General features: G+C 33.7%; 1 protein-coding gene across 1 annotated transcript in view; it reads left to right on the top strand.

Moving 5' to 3' along the window:
• Nucleotides 1-20199, top strand: part of LOC132713498 (ubiquitin-associated domain-containing protein 1-like) — a 31711-nt gene extending 11512 nt beyond the window's left edge. Inside the window, exons 2-4 of the mRNA XM_060696124.1 lie at nucleotides 3428-3514; nucleotides 9960-10098; nucleotides 15454-20199. Of these exons, the coding sequence (XP_060552107.1) occupies nucleotides 3428-3514; nucleotides 9960-10098; nucleotides 15454-15620 (393 nt within the window). The 3' untranslated portion in view covers nucleotides 15621-20199. The remainder of the gene's footprint in view (nucleotides 1-3427; nucleotides 3515-9959; nucleotides 10099-15453) is intronic.
• The last annotated feature ends 7165 nt before the right edge of the window (nucleotides 20200-27364 follow it).

Here is a 27364-nt window from a genome sequence, read left to right as displayed (position 1 = left end):
ACCTTGTAAGTAAAAACGGTTTCTGATCAATAACTTAAGAATGCTTAGGCCTAGGAACTTCAAACTTGGTATGGTGATTTGTCATGACCAGCAGGTTACCCCTATTGATTTTGGGATCAAGGGGTCAAAGGTCAAGGTCACATTGACATTGTAAGTAATAACGGTTTCTGATCAATAACTAAAGAACGCTTCGGCCTAGGACTTTCAAACTTGGCATGGTGATTGGTCATGACCAGCAGATGACCCCTATTGATTTTGGTGTCAAAGGTCAAGGTCACATTGACCTTGTATGTTAAAACGGTTTCCGATTAATAACTAAAGCAGCCTTAGGCCTAGGAACTTCAAACTTGGTATGGTGATTGGTCATGACCAGCAGATGACCTATTGATTTTGGGGTCAAGGGGTCAAAGGTCAAGGTCACATTGACCTTGTAGGTAAAAATGGTTTCCGATCAATTGACTAAAAACGCTTAGGCCTAGGAACTTCAAACTTTGTATGATGATTGGTCGTGACCAGCAGATGACCCCTATTGAGTTTTGGGTCAAGGGGTCAAATGTTAAGGTCATAACCAGTAGATACTTGAAAACCCTTATTAATTGTTTGATCACTGGGTCAGAAGTCATGCATAATAACCTTATCACATGACTAATTGGCTGCTGATAGGGGCATACATGTTTTACAAACATATCTTGTTATATTTTGAGTTATTGACCTTAGTTTTCATATTTCATTTTTTTCCTAGCCATTTCTCCTAAACTATATTGTTCACAAGGCGACACATCCAACTCGCGGAGTTCTAGTTGCTTGTATGCTGGTATCTCCATAACTACTGAAGGGTTTGTGCCTTTTAGCTCACCTATCACAAAGTGACATGGTGAGCTTTTGTGATCGCTTTTCTTCCGGCGTCCATCCGTCCAAGCGCACAATAGGGTATATGTTGGGTACTAAATACCCAACAACTACCAATCCTACTCATTCTGTATGTATTGTTGGGTATTTTAAATGAATTTTTATGTATTGTTGGGTACTTTTTTACACAGTAAAATACCCAACAAGAATACAAATGTAAGGATATCCATCCGTCTGTCCATCTGTCCATCCGCTTTTCTTGTCCAGGACATAACTTTGAAACAACAAAAGGTATCAACATGAACTTTGTAGGTAGATAGATCTCATTGAGAAGGTGTGCAGTGCACAAGAACCGTGTCTCTGCCTTGCCTAATACTTGAATTATTGCCCTTTGTTTATTTTACACTTTGAACTTTGTCCGGGACATAACTCTAAAACTATAAAAGATATCAACATGAAACTTTGTAGGTAGATAGATCTCATTGGATAGAACTGCAATGCTAAAGAACCTTAACACAGCCTTGTCTAATTTTGGAGTTATTGCCCTTTGTTCATTTTTTCACTTTGAATTTTACCTGGGACATAAAACTATAAGAGATATCATCAGGAAACTTTATAGATAGATAGATCTCATTGAATAGAAAAGCAGTGCCAAAAACCATAACTCTGCCTTGCCTAATTTTGGAGTTTTTGCCCTTTGTTCATTTTTTTTATACTTTCCTGTGTCCAATACCTTCTCGGGGAGCATCACCAGGTTCAATGGGTTCTTGTTTACCTGATGACTGTGGCAGTAAGATTTGATGAACTGTCTTAACATTGGGGAGGCTTAGCCTCCCCAAATATTTAAAAAATCTTTTTGTCTGAAGGTACAAGGCTTAGAGCTTTGATATTTGGATATAATGTCATCTTTATGTCCTCTATAAAAATTGTTCAAATTTTGCACCTGGTATCAAAATTGGCCCTGCCCTTGGTGTGATGGGTTTTCCTTATAAATTATGTATAAAAAAGTTCTCTGAATTGATAAAGGCTAGAGGTTAGATATTTTGCATGAAACTTGTGCACTATACCTCTACCAAGATTGTTCATGGGCAGTGGACCTCTACCAAAATTGTTCAAATTATAGCCCTGCGGTCAAAATTGGCCCGCCCAGAATTCATTGATTTTTATTATGTACATATAGTAAAAACAGTAACTAAAACAATTTTTTTTTCTGAATAGGAGAAAGCTACAGCTTAGGTATTTGACATGAAACATTATCTAGTGGACCTGTTTCAAGATTGTAAGCCCACCTGAGGACAATGTCCTCAAGGTGAGCTTTTAGTGATGGCCCATTGTCTGTCATCCATTCAACAATTTCTTTAAACAACTTCTCCTCCTAAACCGTTTGGCAAAATTTGTTTAAACCTTGCAGGGATGTTCCTTGCATGAAGCTCTACCAAAGTTGATCAAAGAAGTAAATTTCACAAAGAACTCTGGTTGCCATGGCAACTGGAAAAAAACCCCATAAAAATTCTTCTTTTAAAAAACCCCAAAGAGCTACAGTTTAGATATTTAGCATGAAACATTTTCTAGTGAGTGTCTACCAAGTTTGTTCAAATAAAAGCCTTGGTGTCATTGATTTTCATTATATGTACATATATACTGTACTGTACTGGAACTGTTGTTTTTACACATGCATTATTTCAGTAAAAATATGAACTTTGTGATATCAGTTTAAGATTTAGATTTCATATCTGCTTTTTTTTATAGTTTACAATATTACTTGTTCCACGTCATGGAGATTTTCTATATTCAGGTGAGCAATTTCAGGGCCCTGCCAATGGAACAGTGACCTACTTTCTTGTCCTTTGGTGTACAGCCATGAAATTTGGACCATTTGCACAGTTTGAGATGTAAAATTGATTTTTTTTACCTAGATTTTGACATGTGACCTACTGTCTTGTCCTGTGATGTGTAGCTATGACATTTGGACCATGTGCACAGTTTTAGACGTAAAATTAAACTTTGATATCAGCTGACCTACATTTGACAAAGTGACTGACTGTCTTGTCCTTTGATGCACAGTCATGAAATTAAGGCCATGTGAAATATGACCTTGACCACAAAACTCACTAGACTCAACTGCATTATGGCAAAGTTCAATTGTGTAAAAACAAAAAAATATTCTGTTCCTACACTACTATTTAGTGTTGTGTTAATGTGGTGGCATAGCATTTTCAACAAATGCATTCTTGTTTTAAACTTTCACCATGCTGAATACCATAAATTTGTCATAAAAATTCAAAATAAGTAATGATTGAATATCAACAGTATAGATCATGATAAGGTGGCATGGGTTTTCTGATTAATCTTGATGTAAGAAGAGGTGCCAGATGTCTTCCTCCATGGTAAAGCTGGAAAGTCTCTGTATGACCTTTTCAGTGTCACATAAGGTCAAATAAACAAACTTGAATTGCACCAAAATATGTTGCAACATATATGGATATTGTTGTTCTTGGGCATATGCAAGAAGAAATGACAACAATAGAATTTTAAAAAGAATAGTTAAGGCAATAAAACTAGTCTAATATCTATTCAGGTATTACAGCACCTTATGGAGATGGGCTTTGATGAAAGGGATGTAATAGATGCCTTACGTGCTACCAGAAATGATGGGGAAGCTGCTGTATGTAACAATTTATTGTATCTATACATGTTTTAGCTGGACATTTCTAAGAAACAATTTAAGCTATTGCTACAGTCAGGGTGACACATATAAATTTAGTTGGTCATATTGGTAAGACATGAAAGATAAGAGTTACTTATTATGTCTAGAGTTCTGCCAAATTACTTCCCTTGCATATATACATGAAGAAAGGATTTTTTTAAAATCTTTGTTGACATTCATTTAACCTCCACAAGCAAAGTTTAGGTGGGTGGAGATATATAGGAGTAAGCTTGTAGGTGGGTCCATCCCTTGCTCAGATGGTTTTCAGACCATAACTAGAGTTTGGAATGAGGTTTTGTAATCAAAATTGGTATTTACGAAAATTATGTGGATACCTCTATATAGATCCATTTTGGATCCCCTAGGGTCAAGATCATTTGTTACTTAAAATAGAAAAATGATTTCTTGACATTAACTAGTTATTAATTTGGTATTGTAATCAAAATTGATATATAGCAAGCTTAAGTGAAGTCTTGGGATTGCTTTTATACCCTCTAGGGTCTCCATGAAAAATGGTTTTTGGACGATTACTTAAGTTAGGAATGAGATTTTGGAATTAAACTTGGTATTTACTAAGGTTATCTGAGGACCTCGTTTGGGATTGCTTTTGGACCCCTAGGGGTCAAACTAGAGTTTGGAATGAATTACTGTATATAACAACCCTATTATGTGAAAACCCAGGTTCTTATTGCTTTTTGGACTCCCTAGTGTAAAGGTTAAGGTCACTGTTAACAAAAATAGAAAAATGGTTTCAGGACAATAACTAGAGTTAGGAGTGAGATATTGTAATCAAACTCGGTATATAGCAAGCTGATATGAAGACCCTGGTTGGGATTGCTTTTGGACAGCATGGGGTCAAGGTCAGCATCACTGTTTTTAAAAATAGGAAAATGGTTTCTGAACATATACTTGAGTTAGGAATGTTATATTGAATAAAACTTGGTATTTGAGAAGCTTGTGAAGAGACCTAGCTTGGGATTGCTGTTGAACCCCTAGGTTTAAGGTCAAGGTTACTGTTACTAAAAATAGGAAAATGGTTTCCATACATTTTTTTTCACAGGGATTATGGTTAACAGAAGATTATACACTTTAAGCAATCAATTGTAATAATTATGGGAAAAGATGAGACCACTTATAAGCTCCCTTGAGCTTTTGCAGCCGTCCCTAAACCTTTAAACGATATCTCCTTATAAACCGCTAAGCCAATTTAATCCAAGCTTCACAGGAATGTTCCTTTTGAAGTCAACTTTGAGAATTGTTCAAGGAATATAATTCCATGTAGAACTCTGGTTGACATGGCAACCGAAAGAAAAAACTTAAAAAATATTCTTTTAAAAAAAACAAAAGAGCTAGAGCTTAAATATTTGGCATGAAACATTGTCTAGTCAGTGTCTACCAAGTTTGTTAAAATTGAATCCTTGGGGTCAAAATTGGCCCCGCCCTAGGGTGTCATCTTCTTATGGGTGTTTACCAAGTTTGTTAAAATAAAAGCCCTGGGGTCAATATTGGCCCAGCGATTCCATTATATGTATATAGTAAAAACTTAAAAAATCTTCTTTAAAAAAACCCAAATAGCTAGAGTTTAGATATTAAGCATGAAACATCTTCTAGTGTCTACGAAGTTTGTTTAAATTAAAGCCCTTGGATCAAAATTAAAATTATAGCCCTTGGGTTAAAATTAGCCGTTTTCCAGGCCATTGATTTTCATTATATGTATATAGTTAAACCTTAAAAATCATCTTTCAAAAAACCCAAAGAGCTAGAGATAATATAATATATTTAGCATGAAACATCTTCTTGTGAGTGTCTACCAAGTTTTTTCAAATAAAAGCCCTAGAGTCAAAATTGGCCCTGCCCCTGGGTGTTGTTAATTTTCCTTATGTGTATGTAGTAAAAACTTTAAAATTCTTCTTTTAAGAAAACCCAAAGAGTTAGAGCTTAGATATTTAGCATGAAACATCTTCTTGTGTATGTCTACCAAGTTTGTTCAAATAAAAGCCCTAGGGTCAAAATTGGCCCCTCCCTGTGTGTGGTGTCCTTGATTTTCCTTATATGTACACAATCATCTTTGAAACTGTTGATTTTACACATGCACTATTTCAGATACAATTATGAACTTTGTGATATCAGCTTTAGATTTGTTTTTAGCTCGACTATACGAAGTATATGGAGAGCTGTCCTACTCGCCCCGGCGTCCGCGTCCAGATTTTAGATTAAAGTTTTGGTGCAGTAAAATATTTTTCACTATAACTTTGTCATTTTTTAAGGTATCAACTTCAAACTTCAAATATATGTTCCTTATCATCAACCACATCTTATGTGACTAGGGTTCATAACTCTAGCACCAATATTTTCAGATTTATCTCCCTTGAACTTAGAATTTTCCTTAAAAAAATACAATTTTTTACTGTTACTTCTTTATTTCTTAAGGGATCAACCTCATACTTCAAATATATGTACCTTATCATCATCCCCATCTTATGTGACAAGGTTCATAACTCTAGCACCAATATTTTCAGATTTATCTCCCTTGAACTTAGAATTTTCCATAAAAAATATTATTTTTACTGTTACTTATTTATTTCTAAAGGGATCAACTTCATACTTCAAATATATTTACCTTATCATCATCCCCATCTTATGTGACAAGGTTCAGAACTCTAGCACCAATATTTTCAGATTTATCTCCCTTTGAACTTAGAATTTTCCATAAAAAATATTATTTTTTACTGTTACTTATTTATTTCTAAAGGGATCAACTTCATACTTCAAATATATTTACCTTATCATCATCCACATCTTATGTGACAAGGTTCATAACTCTAGCACCAATATTGCAATAATTATCTCCCCATTAACTTAGAATTTTTTACTAGAAAAATGTTATTTTTTATCATTACATTTTTATTTTTAATTATATCTACTTCAAACTTCAAATACTTATTCCTTAACATCAATTACATTTTATGTGACAATGTTCATAACTCTTGAAGCAATATTTACAGATTTATCTCTCTTTGAACTTAAGATTTTCTTTAAGAAATATAATAACTTCTTTACTTTTTAAGATATCTACTTCAAACTTCAAATATATATTTCTTATCATTACACAACTGTTGTGTGACAAGGTCCATAACACTAGCATGACTATTTCTAGAATTATTCCCCTTGACCTTGGAATTAATGTTAACAAATATTATTTTTTTACTATAACTTAATACATAATTTTACATAATTGATTTTTCTTTCATAGTTTTGTCCTCCTTACTGCGTCCAGTATTTTATTAGTCGAGCTTCGCTGTCTCCTGTGACAGCTCTTGTTAGTCCCCTACCGGTTTACCCTCCGTCTGTCTGCTTGTCTGTCCGTCTATGTGTCTGTCTGTCAGTCCGTCCACAAAACTGGATCCCGCGATAAAGCAAAAAGTACTGAAAATATTTTTATGAAACTTGATATATGGATGTATGGAGATTATGCATGTCTTTTTCTTTTCTTCTTATGTTGAAAATTCTGGTTGCTTTGGCAATAAATATACTGAAGATATGGCAAATTTAACACATAAACTGGATCCAGTGATTAAGCAAAAGGAACTGAAAATATTTTTTATGAAACTTGAAATATGGGTAGATGACAGTCGGGAGATTATGCACATTTTTTTTGTTTTCTTCATATGTTGAAAATTCTGGTTACAATGGCAACAAATAGACTGAATTTCAAGATTTCTGATTCTAGTTTTTACGTTTTTTCACTATAAGTTCTTTATTTCTTAAGGTATTTACTTCAAACTTTAAATATAAGTTTCTGGTCATCAACCACATCATATGTGACAAGGTTTACAACTATAGTACAAAAATTATCAGAATTACCTCCCTTGAACTTAGAATTTTTATAAAAAATGTTGTTTTTTTTTTTTTTTTTAAAAACTTCTTTATTTCTTAATATAACTTTATAACTTAATATAACTTTATAACTTCAAACTTCATATGTATGTTTGTTATTATCATTAAACATTTGTGAGAAGGTTCAATACTCTATCAACCCTTGAACTTAGATTGTTTTCGAGAAATTATTATTTTTTACTCAAACTTCTTCTTTCTTATAGGATTTACTTCAAACTCCCACGTCATAGTAATATGACAAGGGTTATAAATCTAGAATCCATATTTCCAGAATTATCTCCTCCTTAAACTTTGATTTTTTCTTATTCATTCTTTCACTTTCTTATTTCTTCATGGATTTACTTCAAATCCAAAATAAACGTTCATTATCAACAACCTACATTATATTTATTTATTTTTTTTTTTTTTAAATTTTCATCTTTGTTACTACTATACATGTTAATTCTATATTTGAAAATTGTTATTATACCCTTGAAACAAAGTCACTCGGTGGTCGGTCGGTTGCATTTTCCATGTCCGGAGCATAACTTGAAGACTAATGGTTGGAATTCAATATAACTTCATACAATAGTCAAGCACATTGAGAGGAAGTGCAGTGCACAAAAACCATAACTCCATCTTGACTTGTTACAGAGTTATTGCCCTTTTGTTACTTTTCCTTGTCCTGAGCATAACTTGAAAACTACTGGTTGGAATTCAAAACAACTTCATACAATAGTCAAGCACAATAAGAGGAAGTGCAGTGCTTAAGAACCATAACTCTATCTAAAGAAATTAGTTATTGCCCTTTGTTACTTTTCAGTTGCTTTCTTTTGTCTGTACCATAACTTAAAGACTAATGGTTGGAATTCAATATAACTTCATACAATAGTCAAGCACATTGAGAGGAAGTGCAGTGCACAAAAACCATAACTCCATCTTGACTTGTTACAGAGTTATTGCCCTTTGTTACTTGTCCATGTCTGGAGCATATCTTGAAAACTACTGGTTGGAATTCAAAACAACTTCATACAATGGTGAAGCACAATAAGAGGAAGTGCAGTGCACAAGAACCATAACTCTATCTAAAGTAATTACAGAGTTATTGCCCTTTGTTACTTTTCCATTGCTTTTTTTGTCCGGAGCATAACTTGAAGACTAATGGTTGGAATTCAATACAACTTCATACAATGATCAAGGACATTGAGAGGAAGTGCAGTGCACAAGAACCATAACTCCATCTTGACTAATTACAGAGTTATTGCCCTTTGTTACTTTTCCTTGTCCAGAGCATAACTTGAAAACTACTAGTTGGAATTCAATACAACTTCATACAATCATCAAGCACATTAAGAGGAAGTGCAGTGCACAAGAACAATAACACCATTTTGACAAATTACAGAGTTATTGCCCTTTTATACTTTTCCTTGTCCGGAGCATAACTTGTAAAGTACTTGTTTGAATTCAAAACAACTTCATACAATGGTCAATCACAATAAGAGGAAGTGCAGTGCATAAGAACCATAACTCTGTCCCAAGTAATTATAGAGTTATTGCCCTTTGTTTCTTTTCCATTGCTTTTTTCTTGTCCAGAGCATAACTTGAAAAATACTAGTTGGAAATCAATACAATTTCATACAATGGTCAAGTATATTGAGAGAAAGAGCAGTGCACAGAAACCATAACTCTTTCTTGACTCATTTAAGAGTTTTTGCCCTTTGTTACTTTTTATTGTCCAGTGCATAACTTGAAAATTAATAGTTGGAATTCAAAGAAACTTCATACAATGGTCAAGCACATTAAGATGAAGTGCAGTGCACAAGAACCATAACTCTATATGGACTTATTACAGTTATTGCCCTTTGTTACTTTTTTTGTCCAGTGCATAACTTGAAAACTAGTTGTTGGAATTCATTACAACTTCATACAATGGTCAAGCGCAATGAGAGGAAGTGCAGTGTACAATAACCATAACTCCATCTTAAGTATTTGTAGAGTTATTGCCCTTTGTTCCTTTTCCTTGTCAGGTGCATAACTTAAAAACTAATGTTTAGAATTCAATGAAACTTCATTCAATGGTCAAGCGCAATGAGAGGAAGTGCAAGGCTCGAAGGCGTTACTCTTTTTGGACTTATTACAGAGTAATTCAATAAAACTTCATCAATGGTCAACCACATTGAAAGGAAATGCAACATACAAGAACCACAACTATCTTTAATTGCCCATAACTCTAATTCAATTCTTTAAATAAATAGTTGTCAGATGAAAACTTCTGTGAAAGTCAGTAATCTGAAACAGGTGTTTGAACACATAAAGTCATGAAATAAAGGTCTAGATTAAAATTGACTAAGACATGCAAAATTGTGTCTCTCCAATTGAAATTTGAGAGTCTCTCCAATTAAAAAAAGAGAACAAATCCAAATATTACCCTTAGTTAGTAACAACATTGCAGACAAAGGTATTAATCCCCTTTATTGATATCACTAGATTAGTGTTAAAGCAACATAATCTGTTTCATTAATTATAGTGTGAACTACTAATAAACAACAGGAAGCTACCATCAGAGGACATAGACGAGGGGATAGACCATGACAGTCCTTTGTTTAAAGCTATAATGGCCAACTCCATTGTACAGCTTGGTTTAAATAATCCTAGATGCTTATTAGGTAAGTGTAAAACTTTTCTTTTCAAGATTATTATTATGTCCTCACTTAAAATGTTTTAGGAATGTATGAATGGTCATCAAGGTCCATACATCCATCAATATGTCTGTACATACTTCCCCACTTCTAAGTCCAATCAATACTCCAGAATAAATAAGCCAACTGACTTTCCAAGGCAGCACCACTCTTGTGTTCTTAAGATGTATACCTTGTTTATTGCTACATGCTTATTGTGGTGAAGCTTGGCGTTTCACTTTTTATACACTTGAAAGATTTTCAGCTTATATTGTTATGCACCTAGTTGTCTGTCCGGTCTGTATCTTTTGAATCGGTGATCACTTTTTGTCCGGCATCCATAACTTTTACTTTTAACGACATCTCCTCATAAACCGCTAAGCCAATTTCATCCAAACTTCACAGAAATGGTCCTTTGGTGGTCACTTTTAAAAATTGTTCTAAGAATTTAATTCCATGCAGAACTCTGGTTGCCATGGCAACTGAAAGAAAAAACTTAAAATAACTTCTTTTAAAAAAACCCAAAAAGGTAGAGCTTAGATATTTGGCATGAAACATCTTCAACTGAGTGTCTGTCAAATTTGTTCAAATGAAAGCACTGGGGCGCCACAGGGGGTCATTGCTTTTCCTTATATGTATATAGTAAAAACTTAAAAAGTCTTGTTTTAAAAAACCGAAAGAATTAGAGCTTAAATATTTAGCATGAAACATCTTCTGGTGAGTGTCTATCAAGTTTGTTCAAATAAAAGCCCTGGGGTCAAAATAAGCCCCATCCGGGGCTTATATGTATGTAGTAAAAACCTTAAGAAATCTTCTTTTAAAAAACTCAAAGAGTAAGAGCTTAGATATTAATTAAGCATGAAACATCTTCTGTGAGTGTCTATCAAGTTTTTTCAAATAAAAGCCCTGGGATTAAAATTGACCCCGCCCTGGGGGTACTGATTTTCCTTATATTTCTATAGTAAAAACTTAAAAAATCTTTTTTTAAATAAACCATAGAGCTAGAGCTAAGATATTAAGCATGAAACATCTTCTAGTGAGTGTCTATCAAGTTGGTTAAAAAAAAGCCCCTTGGTTAAAATTAGCCCGGCCCCAATGGCCTATATACAGGTGAGCGATTTCAGGGCCATCATGGCCCTCTTGTTTAAGGGTATGACTGGTGACATGTTAGGTCATTGATTTCCCTTATATGTACACATCTTTAGGAACTGTTTTTTTCCCCTTAGCAATAGCAACCAGTAATGTTTTTACACATGCTCTATTTCAGATACAAATATAAACTTTGTGATATCAGTTTAAGATTAAGATTTTATATCTGCTTTAGTTTATAGTTAACAATATTACTTGTTCCTTGTCATGGAGATTTCTATAATCAGGTGAGCGATTTCAGGGCCATCATGGCCTTCTTGTTTTGTTTTTGAAGTGCTCAATGGTGAGATTTTGTGATCACTCTGCGTTTTGCATTGTGCATCCTTCAAAAAATGGCATCAAACTCTTAAAACAACAACTCTTCCTGTACCAATAGGCCAGTATTGTTATAACTAAGCAGGAATGTTCCCTGAATGAAGCCCTTTAAAAAAAATTCAAAAAATTCCATTCCATGCTAATTCTGGATGCCATGGCAACTGATAAGAAAAGACTTTAAAAATTCTTGAAAAAAATGAAAGAGCTTGAGCTTATATATCTGGCATGAATCATCTTCTAGTGGATTTCTGCCAAATTTGTTCAAATAAAAGCCCACAGGTCAAAATTGGCCCGTCCCAGGGGGTCATTGATTTTCCTTATATGTACAGTAAACTTCACTTATAGCGAACACGGTTATAGCGAACTATTTTGGCCCGAATTTTGCCCTTCTTTATTTAATATAAAAATATACGGTTATAGTGAACACGGTTATAAGGAATTATCGCTTATAAGGAACTCGTTTTTTAGTCCCAAATTAATTAAAAGTACAGAAAATTACACTTTTATAACGAACTCCAAAATATCGGCTATTCGTAAATAGATCCCGCATTTTCAACTTTCGTTTTCTTTGGCACGGATTAAAACTCGCCCGAATGTACCGTTTATTGTTGTTTGTACTTCAATACAGCTGTGAAAATGAATTTGTATAGCAGTACGTAATATATTTAGTTTTCTATTTATGATATTTTAGTATGAGTTCTTGTCACTAAGATAAAACGGTTATTCTTTTTATTGTATTTAATTATTTCTTTTCTTTAATAGGTTTGCTCGAGTAAAATAATTATTATCATTTATAATCGGTTTTCAACATAATCATGCATGCTTGCTTATCCATTGAAAACTACAAAGTACGTTTGACTGCAATAAAAAGAAATAGTAAAAGTCACCACCCTTAAAAATATAATAGAAGATATAAATGGAAGGAAAAATCGAATATCTTGTTTATTCTTAATCATGAAAAGAACACGAAAAGCACTGAGTTTAGAAAAAAAAGATATTTTATGTGAAATTGAAAAAAAGGTAAAACTAAAACTGAAATAGCAAGGAATTTTGAAAATTCCAAAAAATACGCTATCGGGTATTGTGTCCAAAAAAGAAATAAATGACTAATGTTCATTAATCAAATGCCCTTCAAAATTGCGGACGATGGTAAACAATCAGTTCGTTATATGGAAATCTGTTCGCTATAAAAACTCCTGATACAAGGAACTAATTCGCTTTATGCTTACAAGGAACTCCGGATATAAGGAACAGATTTTGAATGTCCCAATGAGTTCGTTATAAGTGGAGTTTACTGTATATAGTAAAAACCCTAAAAAATCTTCTTGTGAAAATCCAAAAGCGCTAGAGCTAAGATATTTAGCATAAAACATCATCTAGTGGATGTCTACCAAGTTCATTCAAATAAAAGCCCTAGGGTCAAAATTGGCCCCACCCCATGGGGTTATTGATTTCCTTAAGTGTATTTAGTATTAACTTCAAAATCTTCTTGTGACAATCCGAAAGCACTATAGAAGCTTGGGATTTACCCAGGTGTCTGTGATCAAGGTCACTGTTGCTAAAAATAGAAATGCAGTTTCCACTTAATAACTTAAGTTTGCTTTGGCCTATTGACACCAAACTTGGTGTATGAAAGGCAGCTTGGGATTGCTACCCAGGTGTCAGTGGGGGATTGCTACCCAGGTGTCAGTGGTCAAGGTCATTGTTACTAAAAATAGAAATTCAGTTTCTGCTCAATAACTTGAGTTTGCTTTGGCCTATTGACACCAAACTTGATGTATGGGTAGGCAGCTTGGGATTGCTACCCAGATGTCTTGTGATCAAGGTTAATGTATTCAGTTTTCAGGTAATAACTTGAGTTTGCTTTGACCTTTTGACACCAAACTTGCTGCGTGGCAGCTTTTGATTGCCACTTGGATATCTTGGAGCAAGGCCAAGGTCATTTCCTTAAAATAGAATTTTCAGCTTCTATTTAATAACTGCAGTGCTTTTTGACCTTTGATTGCTGTCACATCAAAACTTGGTCATTGAAAACCTGGTTTTCGTTGTGTTACAGCGCTTCTTGTTGATGGATTGTGACACTTATGATAACTATCATGACTACAAGTGTGGCATACATTAGGTAAATATTTGCAAGGCCAAGGTCACTAGAGATGATAAAAAAACATTCAGATATTTTCCGCATATTGCCCAGAGCATATCTTCTATATGCATATCTATAATGCCCACATCTCTGTCAAAAGCTTTTGTGACGGGTGTATTATGCCACAATGTTACCCTTGCTGACCTACTTTTGATACTGTTGATATCATTTGACCTACTTTCTTTATTTTGAGGAAGAGACATGATATTTGGACCAAGGGTGTAATTTCTGCTTGCCGCATTAAATTTTGATATTATCCAACCTATTTTGATATTTTTGATATCATTTGACCCACTTTCTTAGCTTTTTTTTACATACAGACTTGAAATTTGGACTAGGGGTTTTAATATTGATGCCAAATTGAATTTTAATATCAGTTTACCTGCTTCTGATATTTTTGGTATCGCTTAACCTACTTTCTTGTTTTGTGACATACAGACTTCAATTGACCAGGGTTTTTTGTAATTGTTGTAATTTCTGATGCCGAATTTTGATATCAACTGACCTACTTTTGATATTAATGATATCGTTTGACCTAGCTTCTCGGTTTTTTATATACAGTCTTGAAATATGGACATATTTGAAATATCTGACCCTGAAATGAATTTCAATATCAATTGGCCTACTTTTAGCTCACCAGAACCAAAGGTTCAGGGTGAGCTATTAGTATCAAAGGGGGATACTCCGGCATCCGGTGTCTGTCGTCATGCATCAACAAATCATCTACTTCTCTGAAACTGCTGGGCAGATTTACCTCATATTTTGTCTGTAGCTTCATTGTGACAGTTACACCTAAATTTGCTCATGTCTTTTCAATTGGCCCCTTTAAGGGGTCATAGAGCTAAAAATAGAAAAACCTTTATACATTTTCTTCTTCTAAGGTCACCAGGTCAAAGGTCACAGGGGCCTTGACTTAAAAAAAGCTTGTCCGCCCAATAACTTAAGATTCCTGTGACCCACAGTCTTCATATTTGGCAAGGAGGTTAGTCATGATTATTAGATGACCCCTATCAATTTTGAGGTCACTGGGTCAAATGTCAAGGTCACAGGTGCCTTGCCTAAACAAAGCTTGTCTTAACTTAAGATTCTTTTTGACCCACAGTCTTCATATTTGGCATGGAGGTTGATCATGACCTTTAGGTGACCCAAATTGATTTTGAAGTCACTGGGTCAAAGTCACAGGGGCCTTGACTGAAAAAAGCTTGTCCGCTCAATTGCTTTAGAATGCTTTGGTCAACAGTCTTCATATTTGGTATTGACGTTGTTTATGACTAGTAGATGATTTTTAGTGGCTATGTCAAAGGTCAAGGTCACAAAGATTTTTACTATAATAAGCTTGTCTGCTCAAATGCTTAAGAATGCCTGTCCGCAGTGTATTGATTTTGACATTTTCACATTTGAAGCATGTAGAATACATAACTTAGCAATGCACTGGCTTAGTAACCTCAGATTTGGCAGGGAGGTTATCCTTGAGCTCTAAATGGCCACTGTTGGTATGCGGGGGTATTTACGCCATGACAGTGGCAGTTCTAGTTTATTTTGCTGTCATCCTTGGACACAACAATCCTTCTAATCCATTCTAATATTCTAAAGGTAAATACATCACTTTCAGGGTTAAAAAGGCACTCTGATGGCTAATTTAGAATTCTAAGGGATAGAACTTTAAATTCAATGGTTAATATATTTTAATAACGCTAAAAACATAAATCCTAATTTGTTTGTTGGTCTATTTGCAGCTTTTATACAGATGTTAGAACATCCGCAAACAGCTAATCAGTGGCTAAGTGATGCAGAAACTGCCCCTCTTTTAGTTCAAGTTTCTCGTATTTACCATGCTGAAAAACATTCTCAACAACAACAACAACATGAAGAACAAGACAGACAACAGAAAAAGTTAAGATGATTGGTGTTCTATGGGATATTTGATTTGTAATTGTGAATAAAAATGAAATATAATGTAACCAATCAAAGGCTATAGGAATCTCAGTATTGAATTAGGTTAACAAAAATGTGGATATTAACATATAAATACATAAAGAATAGTAAACTAATTTAATATTTAAGTTATACACTTATGGTCTAACAGTGGGTCTTCATTGTATCATAAAGTGTTTATGGGTTGAAAGTTCATATAAACAAGACCAACATTACACTGACTGACACTATTACAGTGGTCTCCAAGCTTTTCTAAAGGTTATTTAAGAAATAATATACAGTCAACATTGTATTAAGAGACCACTCAAGGAACTGCCAAAAAGTGGTCTCTCAATAGAATTCTGGAAAATTTGAGACTTTTTATATTACAAGTCATAGATATAATAACATTGTTTTTTATAAAAACAAAAACTGTACAATATTATGTATGTATTACAGTTTCATGATTACATTTATACCTTTTTAGCTCACCTGTCACAAAGTGACAGGGTGAGCTTTTGTGATCGCTTTTCGTCCGGCGTCCGTCTGTCCGTCCGTCGTCCGTCCGTAAACTTTTATTTTAAATGACATCTCCTCATAAACCACTAAGCCAATTTCATCCAAACTTAACAGGAATGTTCATTTGGTGGTCACCTTTAAAAATTGTTCAAAGAATTTAATTCCATGCAGAACTCTGGTTGCCATGGCAACCAAAAGAAAAAACCTATATGCATATAGTAAAAACTTAAAAAATCTTTTTAAAGAACTCAAAGAGCTAGAGCTAAGATATTTGGCATGAAACATGTTCTAATGGGTGTTTACCAAGTTTGTTCAAATAAAAGCCCTGGGGTTAAAATTGGCCCCGCCCCAGGGGGTTATTGATTTTCCCTATATGCATATAGTAAAAACTTAAAAAATCTTTTTTTAAAGAACTCAAAGAGCTAGAGCTAAGATATTTAGCATGAAACATGTTCTAATGGATGTCTACCAAGTTTGTTCAAATTAAAGCCTTGGGGTCAAAATTGGCCCCGCCCCGGGGCTCATTGATTTTCCTTATATGTTTATATAGCAAAAACTTAAAAATCTTCTTTGAAAAAACCCAAATAACTAGAGTTAAGCATGTAAGTGTCTACAAAGTTTGTTCAAATAAAAGCCCTTGGGTCAAAACTGGCCCCGCCCCAGGGGTGTCATTGATTTTCCCTATATGCATATAGTAAAAACTTAAAAAATCTTCTTTTAAAGAACCCATAGAGCTAGAGCTAAGATATTTAGCATGAAACATCTTCTAATGAGTGTCTACCAAGTTTGTTCAAATAAAAGCCCTGGGGTTAAAATTGGCCCCGCCCCAGGGGGTCATTGATTTTCCCTATATGCATATAGTAAAAACTTAAAAAATCTTCTTTTAAAGAACCCAAAGAGCTAGAGCTAAGATATTTAGCATGAAACATGTTCTAATGGGTGTCTACAAAGTTTGTTCAAATAAAAGCCCTGGGGTCAAAATTGGCCCCGCCCCGGGGGTCATTGATTTTCCTTATATGTGTATAGCAAAAACTTAAAAAATCTTCTTTGAAAAAACCCATATAGCTAGAGTTTAGATATTAAGCATGAAACATCTTCTAGTGAGTGTCTACAAAGTGTGTTCAAATAAAAGCCCTGGGGTCAAAATTGGCCCCGCCCCAGGGGGTCATTGATTTTCCCTATATGCATATAGTAAAAACTTAAAAAATCTTCTTTTAAAGAACCCAAAGAGCTAGAGCTAAGATATTTAGCATGAAACATGTTCTAATGGGTGTCTACAAAGTTTGTTCAAATAAAAGCTCTGGGGTCAAAATTGGCCCCGCCCCGGGGGGTCATTGATTTTCCTTATATGTGTATAGCAAAAACTTAAAAAATCTTCTTTGAAAAACCCCAAATAGCTAGAGTTTAGATATTAAGCATGAAACATCTTCTAGTGAGTGTCTACCAAGTTTGTTCAAATAAAAGCCCTGGGGTCAAAATTGGCCCCGCCCCAGGGGGTCATTGATTTTCCCTTTATGCATATAGTAAAAACTTAAAAAATCTTCTTTTAAAGAACCCAAAGAGCTAGAGCTAAGATATTTAGCATGAAACATGTTCTAATGGGTGTCTACAAAGTTTGTTCAAATAAAAGCCCTGGGGTCAAAATTGGCCCCGCCCCGGGGGTCATTGATTTTCCTTATATGTGTATAGCAAAAACTTAAAAATCTTCTTTGAAAAAACCCATATAGCTAGAGTTTAGATATTAAGCATGAAACATCTTCTAGTGAGTGTCTACAAAGTGTGTTCAAATAAAAGCCCTGGGGTCAAAATTGGCCCCGCCCCAGGGGTTCATTGATTTTCCCTATATGCATATAGTAAAAACTTAAAAAATCTTCTTTTAAAGAACCCAAAGAGCTAGAGCTAAGATATTTAGCATGAAACATGTTCTAATGGGTGTCTACAAAGTTTCTTCAAATAAAAGCTCTGGGGTCAAAATTGGCCCCGCCCCGGGGGGTCATTGATTTTCCTTATATGTGTATAGCAAAAACTTAAAAAATCTTCTTTGAAAAACCCCAAATAGCTAGAGTTTAGATATTAAGCATGAAACATCTTCTAGTAAGTGTCTACCAAGTTTGTTCAAATAAAAGCCCTGGGGTTAAAACTGGTCCCGCCCCAGAGGTGTCATTGTTTTTAACTATATGTGTATAGTAAAAACTTTAAAAAATCTTCTTTTAAAAAACCCAATGAGCTACAGGTTAGATTTTAAGCAGGAAACATCTTTTTGTTGGTGTCTACCAAGTTTGTCCAAATAAAAGCCCTTGGGTTTAAATTGGCCGTGCCAAAGGGGGGGGGGGGGGGGGCGGAGGTCATTGTTTTTCATTATATGTGTGTAGTAAAAACTTAACATCATGAAACATCTTCTAATGGGTGTCTTCCAAGTTTGCTCAAATAAAAGCCCTGGGGTTTAAACTGGCCCCACTCCGGGAGCCTATATACAGGTGAGCGACCTCAGGGCCATCATGGCCCTCTTGTTTTAAAAAAAAGTCACCAACATGTGTTTGTTTTTTAGTAGAAATTTGTGTACAAATGTGATCTACGCTCATAATACTATCAACAGGTCACTTTGACCATGAAACAAAGCATATTGTCTTATATTGTTAATATTTTCATACACATCTCCTGCTGAACATACTTTCGAATCATCAGCCAGAGCTCCAGATAATTTTTCATGCAATGAGTTTTAAACTTTTTGAATTTTTCGGCAATTAGTTTTTAGCTTGACTTTTTTTTTTTTTTTTGAAAAAAAAGGTAGAGGTATTGTTATAGTCAGGTCGGCGTTGCCGTTGCCGTCCGAAAACTTGTACCTGGATCATAACTTTTTTATTTCTTGGTGTATTGTCTTCATACTTGGCCACAACAACCCTTGGGACAAGACCTTTCAGTAGACCACACTAACCTTGACCTTCATCCATAAATGACCTTGACCTTCAAGGTTAAAAGTCCAATTTTTGCTTGTTCATGCTGTTATTGGCTGTAACTTTGTTATTTTTGAATGGATTGTCTTCAAACTTGAACATAATAATCTTCAAGGATAGCCCTTAAAAATAACCAGTCAGACCTTGACCTTCACTCATAAATGACCTTGACTTTGAAGGTCAAATGATTGAAATTTTCATTTTTTTGGCTATTATTGGCTGTAACTTTGTTATTTTTGAATGGATTGTCTTGAAACTTGAACATAATAATCTTCAAAGATAACTGTTAAAAATATACCGAAAGACCTTAACCTTCACTCATTAATGACATTGTCTTTGAAGGTCAAATTATTGAAATTTTCATTGTTTTGGCTGTAACTTACTGTAACTTTGCTATTATTGAAGGGATCAACTTCATATTATAACAGAACATTCTTAAAGACCAGACCTTGTTGTTTAATTACCTTGACCTTGAAGGTTAAATTACTGAATTTTCTCAGATTTGTGCATTAAATGACCATATATGTCTACATTATTGGTGTGTGTGTGTGTATATATAGATATCTATCATCATCATCATCAACAACAATGTGTATCTATTTATAGAATTGCGTGTTTCTATTTTTAGAATTGCGTGTTTCTATTTATAGAATTGCTTGTTTCTATTTATAGAATTGCGTGTCGCTATTTATTGAATTGCATGTTTATATTTTTAGAATTGCGTGTTTCTATTTTTAGAATTGCATGTTTTTCATTTTAGAATTGCGTGTTACTAATTATAGAATTGCGTGTTACTATTTTTAGAATTGCATGTTTCTATTTTTAGAATTGCGTGTTTCTATTTTTAGCTCACCTGTCACAAAGTGACAGGATGAGCTTTTGTGATCGCTTTTCGTCCGGCGTCCGTCCGTCCGTAAACTTTTACTTTAAATGACATCTCCTCATAAACCACTAAGCCAAATTCATCCAAACCTCACAGGAATGTTCCTTTGGTGGTCACCTTTAAAAATTGTTCAAAGAATTTAATTCCATGCAGAACTCTGGTTGCCATGGCAACCGAAAGAAAAAACTTAAAATATCTTCTTTTAAAAAACCCGAAGAGCTAGAGCTTAGATATTCGGCATAAAACATCTTCTAGTGAGTGTCTACCAAGTTTGTTCAAATAAAAGCCCTGGGGTCAAAATTGGCCCCGCCCGAGGGGGTCATTGATTTTCCCAATATGCATATAGTAAAAACTTAAAAAAACTTCTTTTACAGAAACCAAAGAGCTAGAGCTAAGATATTTAGCATGAAACATCTTCTTATGAGTGTCTACCAAGTTTGTTCAAATTGAAGCCCTGGGGTTAAAATGGCCCCGCCCAAGGGGTCATTGATTTTCCCAATATGCATATAGTAAAAACTTAAAAAATATTTTTAAAGAACTCAAAGAGCTAGAGCTAAGATATTTTGCATGAAACATGTTCTAATGGGTGTTTACCAAGTTTGTTCAAATAAAAGCCCTGGGGTTAAAATTGGCCCCGCCCCAGGGGGTTATTGATTTTCCCTATATGCATATAGTAAAAACTTAAAAAATCTTTTTTTAAAGAACTCAAAGAGCTAGAGCTAAGATATTTAGCATGAAACATGTTCTAATGGATGTCTACCAAGTTTGTTCAAATTAAAGCCTTGGGGTCAAAATTGGCCCCGCCCCAGGGCTTTTAGGTTTTTTGCCTTATATGTTTATATAGCAAAAACTTAAAAATCTTCTTTGAAAAAACCCAAATAACTAGAGTTTAAATATTAAGCATGAAACATCTCCTAGTAACTGTCTACAAAGTTTGTTCAAATAAAAGCCCTTGGGTCAAAACTGGCCCCGCCCCAGGGGTGTCATTGTTTTTAACTATATGTGTATGGTAAAAACTTAAAAAATCTTCTTAAAGAAACCAAAGAGCTAGAGCTAAGATATTTAGCATGAAACATCTTCTAATGAGTGTCTACCAAGTTTGTTCAAATAAAAGCCCTGGGGTTAAAATTGGCCCCGCCCCAGGGGGTCATTGATTTTCCCTATATGCATATAGTAAAAACTTAAAAAATCTTTTTTTAAAGAACTCAAAGAGCTAGAGCTAAGATATTTAGCATGAAACATGTTCTAATGGGTGTCTTCCAAGTTTGTTCAAATAAAAGCCCTGGGGTTAAAACTGGCCCCGCTCCGGGGGCCTATATACAGGTGAGCGACCTCAGGGCCATGATGGCCCTCTTGTTAGAATTGCATGTTTCTATTTTTAGAATTGCGTGTTTCTATTTATAGAATTGCGTGTTAATATTTATAGAATTGTGTGTTACTATTTATAGAATTGCGTGTTTCTATTTATAGAATTGCGTGTTTCTAATTTATAGAAGTGTGTGTTACTATTTATAGAATTGCATGTTTCTATTTATAGAATTGTGTGTTACTATTTATAGAATTGCGTGTTTTTATTTATTGAATTGCGTGTTTCTATTTATTGAATTGCGTGTTTCTATTTATAGAATTTAGTGTTTCTATTTATTGAATTGCGTGTTTCTATTTATAGAATTTAGTGTTTCTATTTATAGAATTGCTTGATTCTATTCATATAACGGTATATATATATACAAAATAGATAAACAAAACTAATGTGACAAGACAGACCGATTAAATTTATAAAAAGGAAACGTTAAGATTTGTTCAAACCTTTCTTTGTTTGCTTTTAGAAAAAGTAAAAAGTCGAGCGTTGCCCCCGCCCGGCGGTGGCTCTTTTTATGGTATTAATAAGACACAATCAAACAATCAAAATTAAAACATTTTATTTAATATGCTATTAGCATTTAGTTAAGAGATTCAAAGTTATAAATTGGATTTTATAATTATTTAATTGATTTTTTTTTAAGTTTAGAATAATTAATATAATATATTGAATGATTAATCATAATTTACTGACCTTTTCCAAGTAATTTTAGAATCATTATCGTCGGTCAATATGACGCTTTCAGCATGATGAATGGCTGTCAATGTAATCATTAAAAAGAGGCGAACGACTGATGACGTTACTAAAATTTTGATGACACTCCAACTTAAATACCCTATAACTTAAACAGAAAAGCATTTTTGAATATTTAATAACGAAATGTGGACGTTTACGAATCGTTTGATAAATAGAGGATATTGAATGAGTGCAGTTTAATACTTAATTTATTGAACGAGTTGTTTAGTATTGAATCTACACGAATATAATATTCTATTCATCACATATATAAAATAAGAACAGTAAACTGTTAAAATGAGTTATTTTTAAATGACGCGCTAGGCCTATAGCGTAACGCTAAAATTAGCGCGCTTTAACGCTATGTTTCTATATAGCGCAAATTTTATTACACTCCTGCGCCGCGGTTTAGGTGATAAAAGGATTTATTATCATGAGAAAATATGTTTTTGTGACTAAAAAATAAAAATGCCGCATCTCATCGGATAGTGTGGTTATTTTTAGTCAAAATTCACGTGAAGTAAAGCTTGCACAGGGCCAGGAATTTGTTAGTATGCTCCTTTGGATGTTGACTATGAATCGATATCATTGATTTACTCGAACACAGTTGCGATATGTTAAAAATAGATGAATACTTACCGTCCGTCAATCGTGTTTCGTGCGCCGACATGTATATACTGGTACAGCTGTCGACGTTTGAACTGCTGTCTGCCCATTGTACGGTTCAGAATTTAAAGAAAACAATATAGTGCCCTGTGTTAAAAAATGCAAAGAACAGAGGTGTTTCATATAAAAGAACATATGGACGGTACTGTTGAAAATGTTTTAGTTTGCAACGGATGCATAGATTTTTACATAGGCCAAACAGGCGACAAACTCAGTAACAGAAAAACTGTTCATGCTCAGTAGATCAGAGACAATTACCTTTAAGTGAACATTTAGATAAATGCTCAAAAAAAGACCCGAAATTTTGTATTTTCCCATTTTATTAATTTCACATTAAAAACGTTGAAACCTAGCTGGAGCTAGGTTATCTAAAGAACTCGTTTATATTCACAGTATATAAACGATTTGTACCCCTACCGGATCTTGTGAGAAGATCTCAACATCATTTCGTACAAACAGGCGGGGTGACCCATAAAACTTTTTAAGACGGCTTGCATTTAATCTGTTACAGTATGTAAACATTTGAATCATATTAAGAAATAGTTTTTCTTTGCTTATAACCAGCTTCTTTAAATGTATGCGCATTAAACGCTGTGCTCTTCGCTTCGTGTTTTGTTTATGTCAACACACGCCGATTACACAGGCAAATTTATGCCTAAAATTGTTTTATTTCACTATGACTCATATCTGAATCTTGACCTCTATTAAGAGGCGAACATTCTTATAACTGTACCCGTCTTGCTAAAACAATTTTAATGATCTGTACCCTATTTGTGTTTTCACTGAACCATAACTTGCGAGTCACTTTTGATGATTTTTATTGTTTTTGTCCTATGTTCCAAATTATATCTTGCAGAATATGAAGTTTTTGTGTCACAACTTAGTAACAAATACTGCCTGCACATGAATGGACCTTCATCATGGAAATACCAGAATGAAGTATAAGGAAGAAAATTATTTCTTGACAGGAATTATCAACCAACAAATCTTATCTTCATTTACCATTCATTTTTCTTTGAAAAGCTAAGATAGCTTTCGTGTAACAAACACTCCCCCGAAAACACAACATGTGGGATCTGTGGATTAAGTTGACACCAAGTTTAAACTTAAACTCTTCGTCATCTCATCTGTACTAAAAAACGTATCTTTTGTCGAATTGTGAACATCTTTAACAGGCGTTTTGATTTTTTGACATTTCTTGATTCGAAATTATTTTTCAAGTCCTTGTCTTGAAATTTTTATTGTTTATCATTTGCTTTTAAAGTCCTTTGTAATTTTTTCAGTTCTTTCGGAATAATTCTAAAGTCTTTTGAGTATGATTTTTATGTTTCTGTTATAGTTGTCAAACTGAGAAATTGTTAGTTCTGATGTCCAAATAGTGTTTTTTTTTTTTTTTTTTGGAAGAGAAAGGGGACAATGAAGACAACTGAATCTTTCCATTTTGCCTGTCAATAAACAAATAAATACGTTAAATAATTAACGTTCTCTCCATTAAATCTTTAAAAATACTCACAAGTCGGGGTACAGATAAAATTTGTAAACTCATAAGTAGGGTTCACAATCACCAGCAAGTAACGTTCAGTTTACGGCATTGACCTCTTGATCTTAATTTAATGTTCAAAATACAGCAATATTTTTTGCAGATGACTAAATTATCGTTTGTTATTAGTTCGATATCACAATTCAATGTAAGACGGATTTTTGCTACTGTTCACCTTTCGAAAGCAGTTCGATTATTTTATAGATTTAATGCTAACATTTATATTTTGCATAACTTAAACGCTTAATAAAGTTTCTCTTCTACATACTAACCTTAACGTCCATTAGTATCAATATAAATACCAATATATTAAACAAGTTAAGCGTCAGAAAATGACTGACACTGACATCTTCTCACAAGACCCGGTTGGGGTTCAAATTGTTAATATACTGTGATATTGATATTTTTTAATCCAAAACTATAGTATGACGTTACTATGAAAGTTATTTATTTATCAGATTTTTTAAACAAATTGGCGAAAGAAGTCCCTCAAATTAAGTATGAGTTTTGACTCTCACAAGATCCGGTTGGGGTTCAAATTGTTAATATACTGTGGTATTGATATTTTTTAATCCAAAACTATAGTATGACGTTACTATGAAAGTTATTTATTTATCAGATTTTTTAAACAAATTGGCGAAAGAACTCCCTCAAATTAAGTATGAGTTTTGACTCTGCCCACTTTCATATTTATGTCTCCCAAAATTTTTTTCCGTCTGTTCTTCCGCTCTCACGAATTAGTAATTATGTGGCTAGAGGGACAAAAGGTAATTGTTCTTTCTCTTTGATGTCATTCATTCCGTAATGCTTTTATGTGGCTATTTCCTCTTGTGTGGCTAAAAAGAACAATAGAGTAGCCACATAATTACTGTCCCGTTAGAACGTCCAGTTGTCCGTCCGCACTACCGAATAAGATTCAAGATTCTTTATTAATTAACGTAAACAAGTTATGTTTCTTGTTACATGATACAATTAACATAAATACATATTACACATGACAAATACAAAAAAAAGACATGAATGATTAAACTCACTGAAAACAAATAAGCATAATGAGCATATACAAGAGGATGAACTATGTACAATTACAACAATATGTGAGCGCATGAACATATGATAATCATTTAACACAGACATTTTTACAATACATTTACACCACAGTACAATAATTATTATAATTATTGTACAATACCAAATAACGTAGAAATTATTATATTAAATTAATACACATGTAAGTGATTACAGGAAGTAGCCTTAATTACTTCTAAGTATAGTTGTTTACAATGTTTTGTCTTATTATAAATGCTTCTCGTTTAAATTTACATAGTTTAATTACAACAGAATAGTTTACATAATGCATCAGTTCTATAAATTTAACAACACTTGGTCTGTAAAAATAAAATTTGTTAATTTAACGTTTTCGAATCTGATTGTATGCTGAACAGATACAAATAAAATGATATTCATCTTCTAGGTCACCACTGTTACAAATCATACAATGTCTTTGGTTACGTTCAGTTCTATTATTACCATAGCGACCTGTTTCGATTTGTAGTTGGTGAGAAGATAGCCTTAAATTAGTCAATGGAATACGAAGTTTATGTTTAATGTTTTCTAAATAATATTCAAATTTAAAAGAATTTTTAAATAATTTATAAGTACATAAACTTGAACTAACAGACAATGTGGCAGTCCATGCCTGAACACATTGGTCCGTTAGTCTTTGTTTGAATAACGAAGGAAACGTTTTAATATTAATAATATCAGGATTGTTCCATACATATAAAAATCCATTATTTTCTAACAAAGATTTTACTTTAGATACCCAATTTACCTTGCCTCTTTGACAATCATTTAACATTATTTCATACATCTTTTTAACTATAATATTTTCACTGTTTACAATTTTTAGCCAGTATTTTACAATCCTGACAATCCTGTTAATGAACAGCGGGTATCTGCATAGCTCTCCATAAATAGCCATAGTGCTAGTACTTTGTTTATAGAGTATTGACTTACAGAATTTTAAATGAATTCTCTCAATGTCTTTGCTTTTGCTAAAACCCCATATCTCGCTCGCATAATTTAACACGGAGCCAACAAATGCATCAAATAGTTGGACAAAGGGTGCTTGGCTTTAATGACATGCCTTTGGTATTAGCAAGCAGTATATTTAATGCCTTTAAGCCTTTACCAGTCAATTTCCTGATTTAGGTTAAAATTTCCGGTATAATTAAAAACTGTGCCAAGGTAATTAAAGTTAGAAACCACTTCTATATGCATATTGTTATAAGTCCATTTTTCATCATGCTTTAAAGGCCCACGTTTTCTAAAAAACAATTTTACTTTTATCCGGATTAATCCCCAAGTACTGCAATACGTGAATAATAAATCAAGATTCTTTTGTAAGTCAGAAGTCCCAAAGATATATCATCTGCAAATAACATAAGTATAAAAGCAACTTCATCAAAACTAATACCAGAGTTTACATCATCTTGGAGAAATAACTCTAAATCTTCTAAAAATAATGAAAAAAGTAAAGGGGACATTACCTCCCCTTGTTTTAACATTCGAAATAATCTGAATATGTTTTACAACCTCTGACATGACCTTAGAGTACATACTTCGTAAAATATTTAACGTTTTGCCTCTGAGTCCAACATTATAAAGTTTAAACCACAGACCATTACGATATACACTATCGAATGCTTTTTTAAAATCGATAAAAGCACATGGTAGTCTTTCATTTTCATTTAAAATTTTACTAACAATAGCATACAAATATTGCATCAATAGTTGAACGATTCTTACGAAAACCGAACTGGGCATCACTAACAACATTATTATTTTCAACCCAATCAGAAATCCTTTTATTTAAATCCCCTGTAAATATCTTTGAAAAACAACTCACTAAAGTAATACCTCTATCAATGCTTTTTTAAAATCGATAAAAGCACATGGCAGTCTTTCATTTTCATTTAAAATTTTACTAACAATAGCATTTAATACAAATATTGCATCAATAGTTGAACGATTCTTACGAAAACCGAACTGGGCATCACTAACAACATTA

Source organism: Ruditapes philippinarum, unplaced genomic scaffold (assembly GCF_026571515.1).
Source record: "Ruditapes philippinarum isolate M1 unplaced genomic scaffold, ASM2657151v2 ctg5449_1_1_1_1, whole genome shotgun sequence".
Lineage (NCBI taxonomy): Eukaryota > Metazoa > Mollusca > Bivalvia > Venerida > Veneridae > Ruditapes > Ruditapes philippinarum.
This window is presented reverse-complemented; position numbering and strand designations above follow the sequence as displayed.